Source organism: Uranotaenia lowii, chromosome 3, assembly GCF_029784155.1.
Source record: "Uranotaenia lowii strain MFRU-FL chromosome 3, ASM2978415v1, whole genome shotgun sequence".
In the NCBI taxonomy this organism is placed as follows: Eukaryota; Metazoa; Arthropoda; class Insecta; order Diptera; family Culicidae; genus Uranotaenia; species Uranotaenia lowii.
Genome location: NC_073693.1, coordinates 67,459,397 through 67,482,479, shown reverse-complemented (window position 1 = coordinate 67,482,479; position 23,083 = coordinate 67,459,397). Strand labels below are relative to the sequence as shown.

General features: G+C 35.1%; 1 protein-coding gene across 1 annotated transcript in view; it reads left to right on the top strand.

Annotated features, from left to right (window-relative positions):
* The first annotated feature begins 3,083 nt into the window (after window positions 1-3,083).
* LOC129752260 (uncharacterized) overlaps window positions 3,084-23,083 on the top strand; it is a 393,422-nt gene continuing 373,422 nt past the window's right edge. Inside the window, exons 1-4 of the mRNA XM_055748047.1 lie at window positions 3,084-3,136; window positions 3,506-3,724; window positions 14,715-14,828; window positions 14,931-15,015. Of these exons, the coding sequence (XP_055604022.1) occupies window positions 3,084-3,136; window positions 3,506-3,724; window positions 14,715-14,828; window positions 14,931-15,015 (471 nt within the window). The remainder of the gene's footprint in view (window positions 3,137-3,505; window positions 3,725-14,714; window positions 14,829-14,930; window positions 15,016-23,083) is intronic.

The following is a 23,083-nucleotide window of genomic DNA, read 5'->3' as shown; positions in this document are numbered from 1 at the left end:
TTTTTGCTGCCAAAAATAACAATAAAAAATTTGGAAGCGATCCATCCAATCCATCCAATAAGAGCAACGAGTTTTAATTTTGTATGAAAAACGTAATAAATGCATAGAAATTAACAAAAAATTCGTTGTGCTTGACCTCATTTTAAAACTTGCTTAGCTCCATACAAAAAGGGATACTCATTTGCCTTCTTAATGTAGAATTGTTGGACTTTTTTTTGGTACGGGATCTTCGGCAATCACTAGTAAGTAGGCTTGAAAATTTTCATTCATTCATATGGACGGCGAAATTTATTTTGGATCACTATACCCAAGAAAATATGATCAGTTATGGGTCATGTCATGACAGAAATGTAAACAAAATACCATTCACATTCACGTGAGGTAAATAAATGTCACGTATGAGAAGAGTGAGCAATGAATGAAACTTGGGAACCAAATGGAATCTTTAAAAAAGGCGCAGCAAACACTTATCTCTATTTTCATTTTTTTAATGCTATTGCTAGTTAGCGTTTGTCATACTACATCATATTGAAAATTTGCTTGGCAAACGAAGCAGTCAAAAATTGCACTGGTGATCTATGTCATGACCAGTTTTAACCATCATGTCATGACTGAAATATTGGAGATCTCAATGATCAATGACATAATGGAAAAATCTTTCTTTACCAAAATAATCATTCATAGCATGCTTTCATTTTGAAAAAAATCCTAAACTAACGACATGTGAGGAAAAAAATGGGTCACTAGTCACAATTTTTGGCTCATGACTATGACATAAACCCGTTCCTTGTAAGTTCGAAGTTGGTAAAAAAATGGTTCAAGAATTGGATTGAAAAACTTAATATTACTGGCATCCCTGACTAAGTCGTGTCCGGAATACACGCTATCACAAGTTACACGAATTTCTAGATTAAGTTTAACATTTTGTCCGCTAGATGGTGCTGATGCTGTCGCCTTTTCATTGCCTTTTCACGACTGTGGTCAATCTTATTTGCTATCTTCTTAATAATTTAACCTTCAATCTTTAAAAATTCGTCATTTGTAAATGATTTTTTTCCAACTTGTATCAATAATAAACGTGTGTGTAGCGGTTTTTTTTTAGAAATTTTGAATAACAAAGAGGTTATTCTTTCCAAAATCACATGGGTTTACTAAAAATCATTTTAAACATTCATTTTCTAGATTTTAAGTTTAAGAGCGTTTTCAGGAGAAAAAAAAACTAAGCGAGAAAAGTTGAATTAGACTGGTAAGAGTTTGAGCGAAAATAGTATCAAACGATTTTGGCTTCTTTTTGGGATGAATATGAATTTTGCAAATTTTGTTAGCTCTAGGATTTGAAATGGGTTGTAGCACAAAATTAAACATATGTATGGAAATAAGTATGGTAAAGTGATTTTTTTCCCAAGAAATCCTACTGCCTCCTACTGTTGCACTGCATCCAATTTTTGTCATTGCATCAATCAAAAGTTATGACAATTACAAAATTGAGTGATTTAATTTTTTTACATCTGTTCAAACGGCACCCCTGCACTGAATGTTGGGTAGAAGCCATTATACGCTGGGAACTTGCGTGTTTTCCAATATTCATATTTATTTCGTGACATTGGTTTTCCCAGGAAGATCGTGTATTGTTTGAAAAAACTCAAGACACCAAGTTGATAAGTTTTCTAGTGATTAAACGATAGATTAAGGTTATGAGAATTTTTTCAGCACGTATCTGGGCTAAACAAACCGGGCAATTTCAAATTAAAACCTGGCAAAATCCGGTAATTTGATTTTAAAAGTGACGACCATAAATCCGGACGAAATCCGGGAAAATTTTCTTAAAACCCAGAAATTACTCATCAGAAATCAAAAAAAAATATTGAAAATTTGAATTTTAAATCAAAACTCATATACAGATTTGGAATCGTATTTTATACCTTTCATGGTAATTTTTCTCAAATAATTTAGATTTGTAGGCGTTTGTTCATTTTTCTTGTTTGATGTGTCAAATAAAGTGAATAAATCCGAGCAATTTACAATAAAATCAAAGCAACCTGTTTGGGTCAGACTGTTCCCAAATTTTGTATTAAATATCCAGGTAAACCCGGATAAAACCGGGCAATCTGGCAGTCTTAAGATAGATAGGGCAATTATAGCACCGAATGTGTTTCTTCTGGTGTAGGTTACATATTTGATATCGTGCAGATTTTTGACATTGCAGTCCCTTTTCAGACACTGAAAACGCAACTTGGCACCAATATTTTTTGTTCCTAAGCCTTTTTTTTCAAATGTTATCTTAAAACAAAGAAAGTTCTACACATTCCTGAAATTTCAGAGAAAAAATTCAGTGCTTCGTTGAGCAATTCAAAGAAAGGCCTTTTCAGTAAATGTGTAGTTCCTATGTTTTTGAATTAGGTTTTCATTTATTTTTTTATTTTATTTAAATAATTAATTAGTTAATTTGAAAACTATTTTGAATATTCAATTCCTTCGAAGTTTTTCGAAATCGAAATCATTCCAAAGGATCATGACAAAAATACGTGACTTATTCGCTGCTTTTATTTATATTTGATAAATCTTCACACATTGTTTTTACTAATTTAAATTAAAAGACCCATTGAAACTAACAAAAACTCACTTTAAAACATGACAGAAACGTATGCCAAATGTATCATACACTAGAGAAACCCCAACAGCACATCACAGAACACTTTCAACCATGCACATGTAAGCATAGATCGAATGAAAAAGCTCTCATTCTATTTTTATAAACTGTCCCTTTTTATAATTTATGAATTGATATTTCCTCTTTAGACAAATTGATAATCAACATAGCTGATTGTATTTATCAAAAGAGTGAGTAATAGACTAATCTGATTGCTATTGATTAGCAAAAAGGATCCAAAAATCGAATTTCGTGCTATTTGTGGCATTTTTTTGGTTGTTAGTTTTATAAATTATCTTACATTAAGCTACACCCGCCCAGTTCGGTTAATAAAATTCTTCGTCCATGGTTCTAGCGAGGGTAAGTATATTGTACGCGTCTACGGAAGATCCTAGATTCACCAAAAACCATTATTTACGTTCAAATTGAGTGGATGACCCTGACCTGGAGCATCTTTCTCGATGAAAACGAGAACGAAGACGAAGAGTAAACCCCCAAAGGGCAAACGTCAACGGCTGTTACGGATCGCCTCCAATGATAAACAATAGTCGAATCTATTATTGCTTCGTTAAACCAACAACAGTACCGGATGTGCCTTCGAACATTGCGGAAGGAAGTGGAATCGGCCATGGACGAAAATCATGTCCCTCGTTGATACATTATTGTTTTCTCGACTCTTTACTTTTTGGAAATCTTTGCCTTTCTACCTATATCTACATCTGTGCTATTATGGGACTTTTAAACCCCTCGTGCTCCACAAAACCACCATCACCAAAATCCAAAAAAAATGTCTCTCTTCTAGCTCTAGATCTCGAATAGATATAGAACCATATCACTTCCTCCACCAACCACCAGTTGTGTCCTTCGGTGTCAAGAGCGTCGATTTTCTCAAAGTAACTTTGCTTCTCATCCTACTGTTCTAGAATACTTGAAACGCTGCTCGGATCCGGTAATTGTGTTTCCTTCGACCAGCGCTGGGGCAGGAGGAGGAGGAGGAGGCGGAAGTTCCGGGGGAGCTTTCGGGAGCAGTGGCCTGCAGCACTGTATCCTCAGCCGGCCGCCGAATCAACCGATGTAAGTAGTTAGCTTCGAGTCGATGATGGCGAGCAGTAGGGTGTGTCAGTTTCAAAGGAAAAGAAAAATATTAACAGTTGTTTGAGTTCTCAAATGTTTAAATTTCTTACTTATACGTATGACCTTAAGGGCTAAAGAGAATAGTGCCATCAAAAACATTGAATAGCGAAAACGTTTAACTAGCGTTCTCAAGTTTAGAAACACCCAAAAAGAAATGCGGTTATTTTCTTGACATATGTAGGTAGGGGAGATAAGAGCATAATGGCCACCTTAAGGAAAACGCTCATTTAACCATAGAGAACAGCTATAATATGTGAATTACATCATTGTTTCGTGTTCAGACACTCAAATAGTCTTTTGCCTAATTGGATGAAACTTGAAAAAGAAGATAAACACGTTCAAAAATGCATTATAATAATTTTTGCCTAAATCTGAAAACCAGTCACCGTAGGGGCATAATAAGTACGCTCCTGGAGCAGTATATGCACCACTAATCGGGGCACGATGAGGGTTTTCTGCCGGGGAATCTAGCAGCAAATTTGACTCGATGAAGTCAACTGAATAATAGAGCTACAGCTTGACTTGTTTCATCTGACGATTTGGCCTATTGGTAAGGTGTCGGAGAGGTAATCAGTAGACTTTAGTTCGATTCCTGGTCAAGGTGATTTTTTTTCCATTTATCTTTCATGATCGATGCATTTTGCACTAAACAGTGAGGCGTAGATTCATCAAACAAAGCAATAACAAAATAATCTAGGTCTGTTTGTAGAATTCAAAGAATTAACACATGCCCATATATAATTTTTTTTGTTTCGATTATAGTCGTTTTACCATCATTATGGCATTCGCGACTTAAACTGCATATAAAATGTTTCTGGTGTTTTGTTTGACGGATGATACTACTAGCCGTATAATGAAACTTAAAAAAAAAATAAATCAATCATTAATGGTATGTGAAAAAAAAATCCCCTCGAACAGGAATCGAACTCGAGTCTACTGAATACCTCTCCGACAACTTACCAATAGGCAAAATCGACAGATGAAACAATTCAAGCTGTAGCTCTATTATTCAGTTGACTTCATCGAGTTGAATTCGCTGCTAGATTATACGCCAGAAAGCGCTCATCGTGCCCCGAATCATAGTGCTCTGTTCGCCCCAGGTCCACAAATTTGAGTAAAAACGCGTTTTAAAATTGATTAAAGTGAAAAATCAAAAATATTATGATGGTGAAAATTGAGAAACAATGTTTAAATCATGTTGCAGTGCGTAAATTTCAGATCAAGAGGATTTAAAGGTCATTAAAGCTTATTTGGTGGTGCTCAAAAATTATAATATTTTCGTCACTTGAGAACCTTGGTGGATTTTATTTAATATTTCTGTAAAGATGAAAATGATATTTCTTGTTTGATAAAAAATTTATACTATAGGTAGTACGAAACAAATCCTCATGGAAATTTGTTTAAAAAAATATGTACTTTTGTAGAAAAAAAAGAGTGCTCATTATGCCCTGGGTGCTCGTTATGCCCTTATCTCCTTTTCATTGCGAATTATTTTTGTGGTTCTTAGTGCAAACGACCAGATAAAGTTTTGAATTAAGGTAACGTCAACTGGGTGAACTTGATTAACTTTTTTCATTTGATTATTTTGGAAAGGATTCCTTTTTCGAAACACTCAAAAAATTACTTAGTACGAAAACCATAACATACGCCATGCAAAAAGTTATTGGATGATTAATAGGTGTATGTCTTTTGACATTGAAATGCAATCAATTCAGTTGGCATCACTGCACAGTGGTATAGAACATCAATCTAGCTGAACGAAAATAATAGCGCTCAGGGATGAAGAGATAGACATTTGATGTCTTCAGCAAAATTGTTCAGATTTACATGAAGCATATTCTGGTATAAAAATTTTTTTCAAAGGGTCCACAGATAGCTAGATGAAAAATGCTAACTATATTGTTATTCAAATAAGGGCTGAAGTTTTGAAGACATTAAAAATATAGTTGTTTATCTGATCAAAATACATAAAATTGTCTAATATGACAAAGTTCTATTAAATCACCCTCAGGAGCTACAGGCGTAGTAGAAAAAAATACCTTGAAAAAAATTGTTTTTTGAACCTGACACGCTTTAGATAGGTTAAAATGGTTTGCTGTCTTCAAAACAAAGATGTAACAATAGGGCTTGTGTTATAGCTCAGTGGGCAAGTCAGTTGCTTCCTGAGCCGATGTCCGCGAGTTCAAGCCCTAGAGTAAACATCGATCACAGTTGTACCGGATAAGTTTTTACATGACGATCCGCCAACTGCACCGTTGATACAAGTTGCGAATGACATAAAGATGTTAAAACTGGCGATCTGGCAAACCGGTTCTATTATTCATTTATTTTATATTAAATACTAATTTAGTGCTCTACCAAATCAGATGTATTAGTTCCATTAATTTTTTCGGAGTAAAATGATTTGAAAAATTTAATTAGAATATAATTTTATAATCCAAAATATATTTAAATAATTAACTATACTAATTCAATAAGTTAAAAAAAATAATTTGTTTTCTTTAGGTAAAATAGGTAATTTTTATCAAAAAATAGCATTTTCAAACATTCATAACTTTTTTTTGTTTATCTAATATATAAAGATGAGTTGGACTATATATGTTTGTTTGTTTGTATGCACCTTATACAAATCGACACCGCTTGACCGATCAGCCTGAAATTTGGTACAGAGATTTAGTTGGACCGTGGTAAGGTTTTAGTAATAGTTTTGAGCCCCTCCCTCCTAATAAAAGGGACCCTCCCATACAACTTTTGTTTTTATTTCCACAAATCAAAAGTCATGGCACCCATTTGGCAGCCGATTTTCGTTTCCTTTGGCGGGGTTTTTTTTTTCACCATCTTTATGGGCCGAGCATTAGCAACGACCATTCAAAGTTCATGTATACTGAAAAGCAAATCAAAGCTTGCTGATCATTGAAAATTTGAAAGGAGGAATTTTGGCGGGTATTTTTATTCCTTCTTCTGTTCTAAGCACGTGGTACTGGTAGGAGATATTTGAATGCAATAATGAGCCTACATTTTGGATTGGAAAATACAACTAGCCTGTTAGAAATATATTGAATAGAATTGTAGTGATTTTCAAAGTGCTCCCTACCGCCGCTGAGGTGCTTTGAGAGTCTTCATAAATATACAGTGAACTGAACAGTGAATTGACTTCTTCAGCTGAATGAACCGATTTTCATTAATTCCAGCTTTTATGAACCAACTATTGTCGAATTTTTAGAATCTCTCATAGAGAAAGAAAAAAAATAATAAGATTCAGAGCTATAAGTTGAAGGCCTCGATTTCAACGCTTTAAATCCGTCAGAAAATTGATCGTGTATTATTTGGAAAAACTTTTGGTTCCGTTGGAAACAAATCCATTACATGAAACTTTTATTAATTAAATATTAGGTTTTCAGTTTTATGCAGTTCTATTTCTTTGCCAATTTATAACTTTTGAGTCAATTTGTTCAATTCTACCATCCGATTTAGATAAAACTTATAGTAGAACCGTTTAAAACTGCGAATTTAATCAAATGAGCTTCAAAATTGATCACACTTCACAAGTATTAATGGGATGAATGTGCAAGAATAGGAACATTGAAATGTAACTCACATATAAAATTAGAATGGTTACTTCGGTTCAGTGGTGGTTTGTTTTCAAAAACTTCAAAAAACTAAATGTGGAACTTTTACATTTATGACCAAGTACTCATAAAACATTGTGAAATTAAAAAGCGAAAAAAGTAAACAAATAGTTTAAAACATGCAATGTGAGTCTTCAACATGGTTTAACCAGATTCAGATGTTTGTTCAGAAATTTCAAAGTAGATAAAGGTCTAATATACCATTGTACAGGGAGATCATCCGTCTTGAAAAGTGGAATGATATCCAAAAGAGATTTTTATAAGAGGCAGGATGGGAAAGATATCAAAACAATTTGATTATTTGAAGATAACAAATAAAAGTCCAAATCTTTTCAAGCTTCCTAAAAAATGGTGGATGAAAAAATTATTATCGTAATGAATAAGCTTTCAAAGGACATTATTTTGTTTGTCTTTTAATTTAAAGCTCATACCTTTAAGTTTTTCTTTAATATGAAAACGATAAACACAGTGAATAATCTCAATTAAAAAACTGAACAATGACCAAAGATGCGCAAAATTGCTTATAATGATATAGTTTAATATAAAAATTCTAAAAGTCAAACGACTCATATTGATTTATGTTTTATGAAAACCCGAGCATAGCCGGGTAAAATCAGCTAGTTTTTTTATATTTATAAGATGCTTTGCTTCAGATTTTGATCCTAATTAGTAACAACATATCTATGATAAAAAACATGTTAAGAATTTTTTTTAATTTATTCTCTGGACATAGTCAGTAAAGTGCCATCATTTTATAGATTGGTTCATTACGAGCGTAGTTCTCTATTCGATTTGGAAGCTGAAACGGTCTTAGGTTGCGCAAACTTCTACGTCCTTCGTTTGAAGAAATTTGTGATACTAAATAAGGTGAAAAGTACTTTCCACTGGTCAAGACCTTTAAAAAAAGCGCATTTGTTGATTTCTTTCAAGTTTCGAGTGATTCCAGTCCAACTGAAATACACAAGGATCGGTATTTCAGCAGGTAAAGGCGTATCTCAGAATTTCTGCTATTCCGTACATGGAATTCGCTTTAGCTACGACTTGTTCAACATGTTCCGAAAAACTGAGTTCTTCATCTAACTCGACTCCCAGATCTTTCACGGAGGATTTCCGAGTTATGGTATAGCTGTTCTCGAAACAATATTCGTGCACAATATTCCGTACTTTTCGAGAAAAGGTAATCACATTACATTTTGAGGCATCAATTTTCAATCCGAAACTGCTGCCACACTCTGAAAATCTATAAAGCGCATTTTGTAGGGCCAAACAATCCTTTGGGTGTCGTACAGGAAGGTACAGTTTCAGATCATGCACATCATGCAGCACTCTCGGAAACTCGTTCAAAACAGCGACGAAAAGAAGGGGTCTCAAGTGACTCCCTTGTGGTACGCCGCTGTTGACCGAGAATACCCTGGATGTCGCATTTCCTTGGATTGGACTCTTTCTTTCAGGTACGAACGAATCCATCGAAGAGAAATTCCGGTGATCCAATTTTTACACAGCACTGATAGGAGAACATTTATGTTTATCACGTCAAAAGCCTTTGACGTGTCAGTATAACTATATTAGTTCCACCGATTTTCCCGGTAGTGTTAAATGGAAATTGTTCCGCTTATCATCAAAAATAATCACATAACAGGTGGTGTTGCAAAAATGTTCACTTTTTGATGGATGAGCCTTCCAAAATTGCCAATAAAATACGCTTAGTGCTTTCTATAGAGCTTAATAAACTTCTTAAATCAACATAATGTATGAGACAATTGTAGATCTCGGCTTGATTTAACTTTGTTTTGAAGACAGTGAACCATTTCTTCCAATCCACAACGTGTCAGATTCAAAAACCTGTTTTTTATGTTTTTTTTTACTTTTGCTGTAACTTCTGAGGGTTATGTAACAGGACTTTGACATATTTGACAAATTCATGTATTTTGGTCTGATAAACAACTATGTTGAAGACATCAAAGCCCTAAATTGAATAACAAAAAAGTTAGCATTACTATCTCGCTGTCGGTGAACCCCTTGGTAAAAAGTTTTATAGCAGAATATGCTCCACGTAAAACTGGACAATTTTGCTGAAGACATCAAATGTCTATCGCTCCATTTTGAGTGCTATTAATTTCGTACAGCTGTATTGATTTTCTGCATCACTATGAACTGCTGGTGCGTAGCGAAGTATTGCTTGAAAAGTAATCATGCAATACCTCGAAGCATTTAAAACTCCAGGGCTTCAGGAATAAACAAAGACCCCAAATTGACTTAATCTTATGGTCATTAATTGCGTAGTATTCAAACAACTTTGGTGGCTGCAATCAAATGTTCATCACAAAACCCGACTTTAAATTTAGGGGATGGTTGTATAATTTAAGTGTCCTAACTTCTTCAATTTTTTTTGTGACACTTAGCGAAGAAGGCATAAAATTATCAATTACAAAAAATTGTTACTGACCAAACTGAAAAGCTTCGAATAGAAATAAAATTTTACCTTCATGCAAATCCTTAGGTTCTTCTACTATTTTGGTTTTCATTTTTTTTTCTTCAAACTTCACCGTTTGAAACAGTTCATTGCCATTTCTCATGTACAGGCCTTATATACACATATTTACTAACATAAAAAAATTCCAAATAAAAACCAAATTATGCCTATTTGAAACTCTTTCAAACATAGAAAACAGTTTTGAGATATTTAAACTTCAGACCTAGTTTATGATGATTATTACTCCTGAGATCAAAGTTCCTCCAGTTAACAGTACGTACCTACTTCTTTTGGAGACTATTACCAAAAATAATCCATTACAAGATTCGGAACTCTTGCGAAAATCGACGGACAAAATCCAAAAGCGTCACCATCAAATGTTGCGGCAGAAATGCAAATATTCAGTAAAATACGCAAGGAAAAAAACAATTTATACTACACGGTCGGAAATAACTAGCAGTTTGAGGGTTCATTTGCACAACAAACACACTGAGGTCTTTCTCTAAGTAGTCTTGGCTCTCCAGAATTAGCAAGGTTTTTCGGTATCAGAGTCGTCATTTGCTATTCAAACCTTTCTTTCCTTGCAGGCCGTTCAAAAAAAAAAAAAAATGAGATTTATGTCCACCTCCGTGGACAAGCGTGGACATTTGGCAAACCCCGGATGTCCACGTGGACAGGTTTGAATTTTTTTTCAAAATCTAACTTGACAGTTAGAAAACAATACTTTCTATTTTTTTTGTTATTGCCGATTTAAAAAAACGAAACTGCATTTCCTGAAATGAAATAATTTTAAAAATTTTAAATCTCTAATATTTTAAAACTCCCACTTGCTTTCAAGTGGCTACTAGTTGTTTAAACTTATACTGGAAAGCTTAGGAGGAATCAATGATCAGGCTCAACGAGATATGCAAAACAAATAAGTTATCTGTTTTAATTGAAGGTTTTTTTTTTTACTTGGGGAACCTGAATGCGCAAAAACGAGTCAGGTTCTCAATTAAATTGAGTCAGTGGCTATAGCTTTTCTCCAAAGAATGATGAAAGTATGTCAGAGAGCATTTTGCAAATGTATTGCCAATTTGAACAAAAGCATATTAGAGTGCGTTTTATACCCTCAGGAACGAGGGGTACAAGTGAAAAATTCAATTATCGAGAAATGTTGACCTTTTCTATCAGTAGATGGTGTTAAGGTTTGTTAAGATTGTCCGTTGGCATTTATATGAAAAAATTCAAGAGCTAGGTATCTTTGAATATATAATTTTTGCTATTACTCAGTGATTCCTCTGCTACTCCTTAGGGTGGTTTTAAAAAAAATACCACTCACATCACAATTCCTGGGATTTTTGGCTTTTCCAAAAAACTCATACAAATTTTAGCTCTTTTGGTCATCATAAGTGGTACTTTTGGAATGGGTCAATTAAATTATGTTTATGTCGTGAGGAATACTATCAAAATAAATTAATTAAGTAGTATCTTACTCATGCTTTCATTCGTATGATATTTTGGCAATTTTTGTTTTACCAAAACTCAATTAAGAGTGCCCAATCCCGGGATTTCCTTACTGATAATCCCCGGGAATTAAAAATTTCGGGAATTTCCGATTCCCGGCCAAAGCTGGACAATTCCAGGAATTGTTGAACTAAATAGAAAGAGTTAAAAAGAAAAAAAAATAAATAAAAAGAGCTTAATAACTAAAAATTTACACGACCTTAATTGTAACAATGGATAAAATTTAGCTCGAAAAATGATTGTTTTACCTTGATATATGACACAAAAAACCAATAAATAATTGGCTCTTACTAGGTTAAAAGTTATATTATCTGAAGACTGTTTATTACTTTTGTAAGTATAGTTTAAGTGTTATTTTTATATTTGCTTTGTAGTATTTTTTATATTTAAAAAAAAACAAACATCCTCCATGAGAAAGCCAGTAGGGGAGAGTGGGGATACTTGATCCCCTTTTCTTATTTTCACCATATCTTTCTGGAAAAATTTAGCTCGCCATCTTTGACATTTTCTGGCAGCTTGTAACTTCAAGTTTCTATGCTCCAAAAATTAGATCGATACTTGAACCCGTTGATGAACTAGAAGCATTTTCGTGGGAGTAAAAAAATTGCGATTTTTCTGAAGTTAGGGGAGACTTGATCCCCTATTGAAGGAGACTTGATCTTTTATTCAGGAAGCCCTAATCCTTGTATGAAAATCAAACAAAACCCCAAGATAGAATGTTAGTTGACTATTTTGGTCATGTTTGTTCTCATTTCACAATTTATAGCAGACATAAGAAGAAAATTCTATAACTTTGTCTCAACGCTAAAAACATTGCATACTTAAAGGCGCTATTTTTTATAATTAAGAGTTTACAAACAATTATTTTGTTAAAAAATTTTAAACTACAAGCATTGTTATTTTGCTCATTTTGGCACATTTTTCTAGAACATTTGATCTTTGTAAGACATTCCAGTTTCGAGATATAGCTAAGGAATCAAGTATCCCCAGGGATCAAGTATCCTCATTCTCCCCTATAGAACAAATATCTAAAATCCTGTCAAAAGATTAAGTTAAAAAAAAAAGAACAGTGGGAGGACCTAGGGATTGGTATGAAGGTAAAATGGTTGAAAACATTTTCCCAAGAATGTATTCAGAACCCTTGTCTATCTTTTCAATATTTAAAATTTTTTTAGAAGAAAAGGTTGAAAAAATCAATTAAATTCTAAAAAAAATTATGTACCGTCAAAAGGGGAATAATGCAACAGTGGTGTTTGATGCAACATTTGTATAACACCACACTGAATCAATTTTTATTTTGATATAATGTAATAAAGTTATCTTTTAATGATTACAAAATGATGATGACATAATTTCTCGCATCCTCAGCTAGTTTTTTTTAAAGTTTTTTATTTTTATATTAAATTTGAAAAATCGAGCAATAAGTGTACAAATTTTTAACATTTTTCGATGCCGTAAAAAAATTTACCCAGTATGACGGATTGGCTTGATAATATTACCTACAAACTTTTTACTGGTTTCCTCTTGCTACACCAACACTGTTGCTGTAAAAATATTTTTCGAACAATCCGTCATTTTTTTAAATGAATATTTTCATTATTCAGTTAGCTATCTGGGGTTAAATGCAACAAAATGCAAACCAATGAAAAACCTTGTAAATATCGTTTTATGATTTCAGCTTGAAGAATTTTTCGTAGTAATATTTAACCCCTAAATGTATGCAGCATCCTGTGAAAAAAATGTGAAATTAGTTTTTACAGACCAAAAATTTACTGCAATTGATGTTTTCATGCGTTATGGTCTTTGAGGCATCGCAAATATATTAAAAACTAACAATTTTCATCCATGTTCAAAAGATTTTTCATTAAAAACAAAGATTGTTGCAAGTTACCCCATTTTCTAAGAAGGGTGAAAATCGCATGTTTTTAGAAAATTGAAAATAACCAAAGAGACCAATAATTTTTCTATCTACGCCAATTTGATGTCCCATCATCTTTAAAACTTTTGATGCATAAGGAGTAGGATTAACTTTGATCATAAGTTTTTTAGAAGCCATTGATGTTGAAAATTGTTGCATGTTGCCCCAGTTGACGGTAATTGATGTTTTTTGCCTTCTGTGCTAAATGGCACTAAATCAACAATTTTGAAGATATTTAAAAAACATAAAAATCCCATCAAATTTTTGCGAACAGAATTACACATCAAAAAATGACACGTCCTAAAAAGGCTGACAATCCGTTTGCCACTATGTATGACTGGGAGCCGGCATTTTCCGATCCATTACATGTCATTTCCCATTTCAATTTTCTACGGATAGCAAGCGAATGGAGATGTGCCATCGTCCTCGTCGTCATACCCGATCAGGAGGGGCAAACAAAATTATATCAACATGAGATATTTAGATACTAATTTATTTTCTATCTGAATGAGTTATAATTCAGTACTCGTAGGATGTTAAAATATCTCAAATTATATCAGAAAATGTATACGATCATTGCTAAATTATATCAGTTTTTGATATGCTCCGATCAAGATTATATCTCGTTCAGATAGCCTAGTTTGATATTAGGCAGAACAAAACCTATCAGAATTATAACTTATCTAGATGTGCATGCTTCGAGAAACTTTCTGGTGGAATGTCAATAAGCCACATTATTTGCTGAAACCATGTTCCATTTATAGTTTCCTAAATTTGGATTCTATTTCAAGAATCTGTTGAGCAAAACTCATTAAAGTACGGTTTGGGCCGTTGACTTCGATGTCCGTGTTTCAGAATAAGTTGTTCGTATATCAAAATAAGATATAATCATTTTATTTAAGGACAATCCGAAAAAAAATTTTATCATTGAAAATGAACTCAACCCCATTCAAGTCTGTCAATCAGAATAAGGTATAATTCATATTGGAGAAACTTAAAATAAAAAAAATTGAGTTCTTAATATAACTGAATCAGATGTAAATATCTTGGTGAGATACGTTTGAGTTATTATTTTGATATGCTCTCCTGATCGGGTACACAGATAACGACGACGGCAAGCGATACCGGAAAATGACAGTCAGCCCTCCGTTTAGCACGCGGAAACGCGAAAGACAGCAATATGTAGGCTTTCCCGAAGAGCTTTCCCATGTTCATCGAAAAACCCATGAAAATGTGGCGTTATGTAGTTAGTTCTGAAAGGAAAAAACACTTGAAACTCAAACAACAACTCTTCTCCTTTACCCGAGAATCGACCACAAATGGTTGGGTTGATGGTTTTCTGCTAAAACAATGATGATACTTTTCTAATATTGATTACTTGTCGTTTTTCACTCCTTCGTTTAGGCAATATCCATACGATGACGATTTTATGTATGACGTTTCACTGCAACTGGATGCTGAGCGGCACGGCGATCTGGACTCAATAGTGCCTGAACATAGGAGAAGACATAAGCATAAGTGAGTTGAATTTACTGTTTATTGGATGAACTTCAACGTATTAATAATTTAAACTTATTTGATGATTCTGATTCGGTTTTTTTCTGTTTTCGCACCATAAAGGCATCATCATCATCGACACTGTAAGAAAAAAAGACACAAGAAAAGGAAAATCCTAGTCCATGATTTGGACGACCGAAGTGTAAAGGTAAATTGACATTAATACTTTTATCGTTTGCTTACAAAAAAAGAATTAAAATTTTTGTTGCTTGCTATGAAAAAGACAGAAAAAAGTTTTTCCGTTGAAAAAACACATTAAAAAATTCTCTGAATCGAAATATTAGCTATCGGAGAATACATTCTACATAAGCAGTTTTAATCCTTTAAGAGATCCTCACCTCATTTCGATTGGGTCATATCTATTGTAAAGAGTAAAGTAAATTTTTTTTCATCGTCATCTTAAGTGAGTTAAATTGAAAAATTTTGCACCAGAAATTGATTATAATAATATATAAAATTTTGACTTCTCACGGGGATTTGAGTCTACAACTACAAACAACTGTTAATCATTTTTAAGAACATACTAGCCATAAAAGCTAAATGATATTTTTTTTAATCCTAATGCTTTTAAGGTCACGAATCTTAGCTTTTTACTTCAATTCCATTTGCCAAAATATAAATTTCCATATCCCATAATATCCATAATATATATATCCAATCAAGTTAATCTTAAATCCTCATCTGTCCCTGAAATTTTTACCCCTTACGGCGTGTCCCTCAAGTGTCAATTGGACTCTCCTGACTAAAACCAGTATATTTTTCTTTTTTTTCAACCAATTTTTACTAAATTTGTAATATTAGAAACCTTGTAATGTTACTAAAATATATTTGTCAAAAAGTATTAAGCTACAACACTTAAGTTTTTCCGTGATTAAAAGTCTAGGAAACAATCAGAAAAATATGTTTTAGAAAATGACTATATATCAGCTACGGAATGCTAAAAAAAAAACTTAGTGTCCAAGAAAAGTGGAGTTAAAAGCTGTACATTGCATAGAAAGATATAAACAATGTAAAAAAAGCAGTGTATAAACCGTACTCTTCAATCAATAAACCGTCAAAGTTGTTAAAATCACACCAAAAAATTTGAAAAGAGGATTGGAAAATTGAGATATTCTGGCTCATTTTTGCATTTTTAGATTTTCATAATACGTCAATTTGTCAATTGGCAGCTTTTCAGATTTTGTATTACTTAAATTCAACTTTGCACTGGATTTTGTGTATTTTAAAGCATGATTTCCACAAAAGCGTGTCAAATTAAAACAGACAATATTTTAATCCACTATGTTTTTAAATTTTTTCTGGTGTGGCTAAAACAATTTTGACGGTTCATTGATTGAAAAGTACGGTTGTCACATCACTTTTTACATATGTTGAGGTCATGATCTTAAAAAATTTCAAAAAAATATATTCTTATGACCAAGATTTTATTTTTATTTACAACTAGTTTATTAAAGGCCTTTTTCTTTTACAAAGTTTAAATATTCCGAGCGTATTCATGTCACTATTTAGTAGGGAAGGGGGCCGTAATAGTCATGGCGACTCAACAGTTTAAAAAAAAATAACGTTAAACAAGAGAAAAGGAAGAGGTTATTCTCCAGGGGTTATTCTCCAATATCAGTTTTCCATTAGGGTCCGGTTATGGCCTCCTGTAGCTGTGCCTTCGGTAGGTACGATTTGGTATCAGTTTCCGACCTTCTGGCCAGCCTTCTTCAGGAATGTGTCGAACCCGTTGAATGAGAGGTGGTAGGGTTAGTTGCCTTACTTTGGACCCTTTAAGCGGTGGTTTTTAAATAATCATGATTTTCTCTAAAATGGACGGTAAATTAATATCCTTTAGGGAATTCATTTATACGTCATGATCTTATCTGCAAGTTTCACTGAAAATTTTCAACATAGGTTACGCCGTTACTGAGAGATTTGCAAAGATATGGATGATCCAAAGTTCCAACATTGAACCTACTGTTCCTATTTTGGTACTGAACCGGTTCCTTTAAATGGACCTAGAACTAAAATTCATATAAAAGTATTATTTTTCGAAAATAAATAAACAAATTTATTGAAAATGTAATCTTCAATCAATTATTATCATACAAAAGTATTACACCTTTATAACATTTAAAAAAAACTTAAATTTCTGTTATGAATATCATAAACACTTTCATTCCCCGTCAGCTCTTTTAACAGAACATTAGCTAAAACTTATTTGTGTCTATTTACTTGCAGTTTATGTGCGCAAAGCTGGAAAAAACTGTAAGAAATATTCAATATCGGTTCAGAATTAAGCCTCAATCAAAAATTCGCACCTTTGTTGGTTTGTTGGTATTGCTACAAAGTTATGGTGATGTTAGGTCTAAACATGCATCATCGAAGTCGAAAGTTTCCTATATTTGGACCCGTAGCAAATTTTCCGAGTTTTTCATTGATTTTCATGAATTTTAAGAAAAATAGGTAGGATGGTTTCATATTCTTCACAGTGAAAGTAATTTTCCTTAAAATTTTGGCTTGGACAGTAAATAATTGTTATGTTTCCTTAAACACTCTAATTTCTTAAAACGCGCTTCACTAAATGAGTTGTCTGATTTACTACTGATGAGGGGGTACATTTTTAAAAACGTTGAAAATTTCATCAGAAAGACTTTTAATGTCAAAAAATGGTATCGTTGGGTTCAGGAAGAATAAAAGTTCATTGTGTGCATAGGAATATATTAATTCTATGCCAGCAAAAGAATTATTTACAATTTTTAGGACTAAAGTAGGCTCTAGGTCCAAAGTAGGAGCACTCACCCTACTTATAAACAAACAAAACAGACATTAAATAAAACACACAAGGGGAGAGTTTACGTGGGTAAGCGGACGAAACGACCAAGTCAGACAGCTTGAGATATTTGTAAATTGGGAACAAATATCCAAAATATTAGTTTGCCAAAATGTCTCGAATTGGAACACCAGGTTTCCAGTAGCCAAGCCCTCGTTTGACCATACCTTTTACACGTCCATACAACATGATCGATGTCGTGGTAGCCATCCCCACAAAGGCAAACATTGGTTGCAGCGAGATTAATATGAAACGAGTGCGCGTCAAGCCGGTAGTGATTTGACACGAGCCGAGAAATCACGGGAATGAAGTCGCGACTCAAATTAAAATGCTCAAACCATGCCTTCGTTGGAATCTTAGGAATAATCGTAAGGAGCCAACGTCCCAGTGTGCCATTATCCTAGCTACACTGCCAAGCATGTATCGCTAAAGTGCAAGGTATCGAAAAATATTCATTGTGAGTTATTACTTTCTCAAAGTTTTCACCTTGTAACGCGCCCACATTAGCCAATGAGTCCGCCTTCTCATTGCCTTGTATAAGACAATGAGACGGGATCCAAGCTAATGTAATCCTATACGAATTTTCGATAAGAGCGCCCAATATCCCAGAAATTTCCAGCAAGAAGTGGGAAAAGTGATTCATCAGTTTCATCGATCGAATCGCCTCAACGGAGCTGAGACTTGCCGAGTAGAAGAAATAGTGGTCTACGGGCAGTATGCGAATGTGTTCCAAGGTGCAGTAAATAGCGGCTAGCTACCAGCAATTTAAGATTTTGGTTTCGCTAAATTTTCTCTCTTGGACAAAAAAAAACCAAGGATCAACGGAGCTTGGCTCTCGAAACTTGAACGAAGCTTCAAAGCCCTCATCATACACTGCGAAGCCAGTCGCGTTGTCGATTCTAGAACCATCAGTAAAGAACATTTCTATAGGACCAATTTCACGTTATTTTGATGCAAAGATTGAAGGAATGATGTTGAGTCGGACGTGATCTGGAATTCCACAGATGTCAGCGATCATGTACAAATAGAATTTTATCAAGGATCTGCTGATCGGGGAAAAGTGACTCGTGTCCGAATTTAATAAAGAAGGATATATTTCTAATTGACTGAAAGTATGATAATTTTTTACATATTTGACTTGCGGATTAATATTCATAAGCCTTTCCAAATTTTCTATTACCAAAGGATTATAGTTACACTTCGAATTAGGAAACGAAGCGATAAATCGAAGAACCGATTTTTCAACGGCATTATTCCCGCCAGTACTTCGAGACTCATCGTATGTGTCGATTGCATTTCGCGGCGGACCCAAAACAAAAGCTTCTTATTCTATGACCGACAGTATCGTTTTTTGGTATAACCTGATCAGGTCCTGTGGATGAGCACCCCACCAGGTTCCAGTAATTGTTCGAAGAAAATTGATTCTCCTTTGGCAATTTTTGAGTCAAGTACCTAAAATATTTTCCCCACAGGTATTTAGAGTCGAACCAGACACCCAAATATTTAAAACTAAGTGATTGAGTTAGAGTTCTACCCATCATAAGGAGCACTATTTGAGGAGTAAAATGCTTCCTTGAAAAAACAACTAACTCGGTTTTACTTTGCGAAAACTTGATGCCTAGATTTCTGGCCCAAGTGATAAATTATTTAGAGTTTCTTGGAACGGAGGTTTTATTTGAGTGCCTGTTTTACCTGTGATGCGAACAACACAGTCACCCGCAAGCTGTCGTAGCGGGCAATTTTGTGCCATACAACTATCGATTTCTCGGACGTAAAAGTTGTACAGCAGAGGGCTTAAACATCAGCCTTGGGGTAGACCCATGATTTTTTCAGACAACAGGTTGTATAGAAAATTGTTCAAAATTGGTGAAAGTCCGCTAGAGTTAAGATTCATAGAAAGCACTTCAATGAACACCGTATCGAATGCCCCTTTAATGTCCAGAAATACTATCCCCATCTGCTCTTTTCGGGCAAACGCCAATTGAATGTCTGATGAAAGTAATGCTAAGCAGTCGTTCGTACCCTTGCCTCTACGGAATCCAAATTGTGTACTTAACAACAGGTTTTTTGATTCAAGCCATTTATCCAGTCGGAAGAGAATCATTTTTTCGAGCAATTTCCGGAGACACGTGAGCATTGCAATCGGCCTATAACAAATTGTTATCAGAGGCTGGTTTTCCCGGTTTTGCATGGCGATGACTTTCACTTGTCTCCAGTCATGCGGAACAATGTTTAATTCCATACACTCATTGAATAAATTCAATAAACGTTTTTAGCGGAATCTGGCAGATTCTTCAACAAGTTGAATTTGGTTCTGTCCAGTTGATTGTCGCAGGACCAGAGCGCAAGTGAAAATTCGACCATCGAGAATTTATCCTCGGTTTCGGAGCTATTCTCTGTAACCCGGTATATTTTCAGAGCTAGTGCTGCGTCCTGGCAGTCCTTTTTCGTGAACTTTAATAGCCATCTACTCGAACTTTCCTCATTTTCGTTCGAGGGACTGTGAATACGCATGTTTCGTGCTGTTTGCCCAAGTGTACGCTGGAACGTTTCTCGAGGTAACCCATACACGAATCGCCGCCAGTATCCACGTTTCTTGGCCTTGATTAAGTTCTTGAACTTGCGTTCTAAAACCAAGTAACGCTGGAACTTCTCTGGCAATCCGGTTCTGTGAAACTCGACAAACGCCTTGCGCTTTTCATTTCCCGCGCGAGAAAACTCATCGTCCCATCACGGAGTAGGAGGTCTTTTCAGGATCGTTAAGTTTTCGTTTCAACTGACATGTGCCTCGATTGCACAGTCGTCCCGGAGATGAAACCATACTCTGCCTCCAGAAGCAGTTCGTCCGTTGAGTTGATGGCGTCGCTAACACCCGATGCATACTTTTTCCGATCTATATTCTTTGTGGGGTCATAAGTAATATTGATCTCTTCGGGTAGATTACGACTACTGCTGATAAAAATATGGTTAGGCAAATTATCGCTTCCCTGAGGGTCTTGGATTATCTTCCACGTACAATCCAAGCTCAGAGAGGAAGAAGCTAAAGAAAGGTCTAAAATACGATGCTGTGATTGGGATCCATTAATTCGAGTCACTTCCCCATTGTTTTTGACAGTCATGTTGAAGTCGTCGCACAGCTCATAAATAACCCCTCGCCATGGAAGTTAAAATCTCCCAGAAATAGTCGGGGTTCTGGGAGAAGTGAAATAATATTCACCAATTGGTTCCGGCTAACGCTTAAAGGTGGCGGAATATAAACCGAGGTAGACAAAGGTCTTGACCTTTTATTCTAGCTTGGAAAATAACGACTTCAATACCTGGAGACATGGTTGTCCATTTCTCCCCGAGCGGCTTGAAAAATGCAACTCAGTGAACTTTTCGTTCTGAAACAATTGCCCTGCTCTGTTAGGACGCCGGGCGTAACCAAATCAAAGAGCAGAGAACGCTTTGCCAGTGTGAGAGCAAGAGAAATAAAATCATCACATTAAGTGTAGGGGAGCAGCGCTAAAGCAACTCAGTAGGCTTGGTTCTTTCCCAACAAGAAAAGGAAGAAGCAATATCGTTTCGTGCTGTTTGTTTGCCTACTGTAGTAGGGAGAGAAGGAAAAAAATTCACTTCAGTTGTGTGTTTCGGGATTTCTCCTGCTCACACAGTAGTGTTGCTATTGGGGCACCGGATCAGTGATGTCAACCTTCCAGATTTTGTCTGGATCTTCCAGACTTTTTGGACTTCTGTCAGGCATTTTTTCAGGTTTCCAGACTTCCAGACTTTTGTCATTTCTGCCAGACAATTCCAGACTTTTGTGTTAGGACATAACTTGTTCTCAGAAACTATGAAAATTCAAAATGGTCATTGTAGAAAAAGACAGGAAATGATTAGAATTTATGAATTATGAATTCAGAAGTGGTTGAAAAAGCTTTCAATTATGGCAAATGCTTCAAGATGTAGTCCAACAGAACATGTAACTGCCTAAGTAATCATTAAGCCGTTAAAATTGGCGCTAGTTTAGCCTTATAGTCGAATGTAGAACCTGCTTTCAAAGCCTATCAAGTTCTATATTTGACTTAAGGGCTGCTCAAAAGCCACTTTCGGTGTGTATTTCGGCAGATATACGGCTTGACCCCACTTTCGAAACATGCCAAGGAGAAGATGTCAAAATATTTTCCGGCAAAAAAGAAAAAAAAATGTACACTGCATTTTGAAACACTTAACTTCATGGCTCCGAAGTAATGGTCCAGAACCTAGCATCCTCGATCCACCTGATAAACAGTAATCCTAGTGAACATCGGAAATCTGCAACAAAAGTTCTTCCAGCTCTTCTAGTTTCCGGTTGGGTTCGATGTTTGGGTTGACCATGTTTTACGAGCAACATTGCTGGCCAAATCGGAAACTCTGTTGAAATAGTCGTTGACTCTATCCTATACCCATGAAATTCCTGTTCTGCGATGGGATTTTCCATCAGGAACGACTCCAAGAATTCCTAAACAAAATAATAATTCCCATTTCGATCGCGAAAACTTTATTCAACGTTTGTTTACAGTTCTTCTTTTCGTTCCATATTTATTCTTCAGGTCCCAAATGTCATGTAGTACAAAGCCGCAAATAGGCATTGACTTTTATGTCACTTGACTTCTGCAGGGCTTGGAAGCCCTATAGCACTGCTTAAAGAACCAATATGCGGCTTATTTGGTTTTTTTCATCCCACAGTGCATAAATAATGCGGCTTATAACAGTGCTAAATGATTTATTGTGTAATGATAGTTACAGAAACAAACGATTTGTGGCTATCTGCAACATGGAGATCAGGCGACTTAAAAAAAGGTCACCACCTTCAAAAGTAAGCTATCCAGACATTTTCAGACATATCCAGACATTTTTGCAAAATCTTCCAGACTTTTTCGAAAAATAGGTGGCAACCCTGCACCGGATTTGCTCGACACTTGGCTTCGGCTGTTCTCGGAAACGAGTGTAGAGCATTTCGGAATGAAGTGTGGTGCGCTGCAAATCGTAGAAGATAACGGCGATTTTCACAGCGCACTGTCGGATTTGAGAAGTGCGGACCAACCATGCCTGGAGATGGTTGTAGTGGAATACGATAGAAAGAGTGACATTTCTGGATCCCTAAAAAAACGCCACCCCCTGTTTGCCAATCACGATCCAGGCGAATAATGTTGTGGCTAAGGAAAGTGAAATCTATGTTTGGAGAAAGCCAAGTTTCGCATTAGATATGCGCAACATAGATCTTCTTATTTTAACTTTCTTAGAAACTGAGTGAAATTTTATTTTGAGCATCCCTTAGCTAATTTACAGTCTTTTTCAGGAGTTTGTATTTCAGGGTTTTTTAGACTTTAGCAACATAACTGAGTTACATTACCAGGTTTCCAAACTAATTTATGATGAT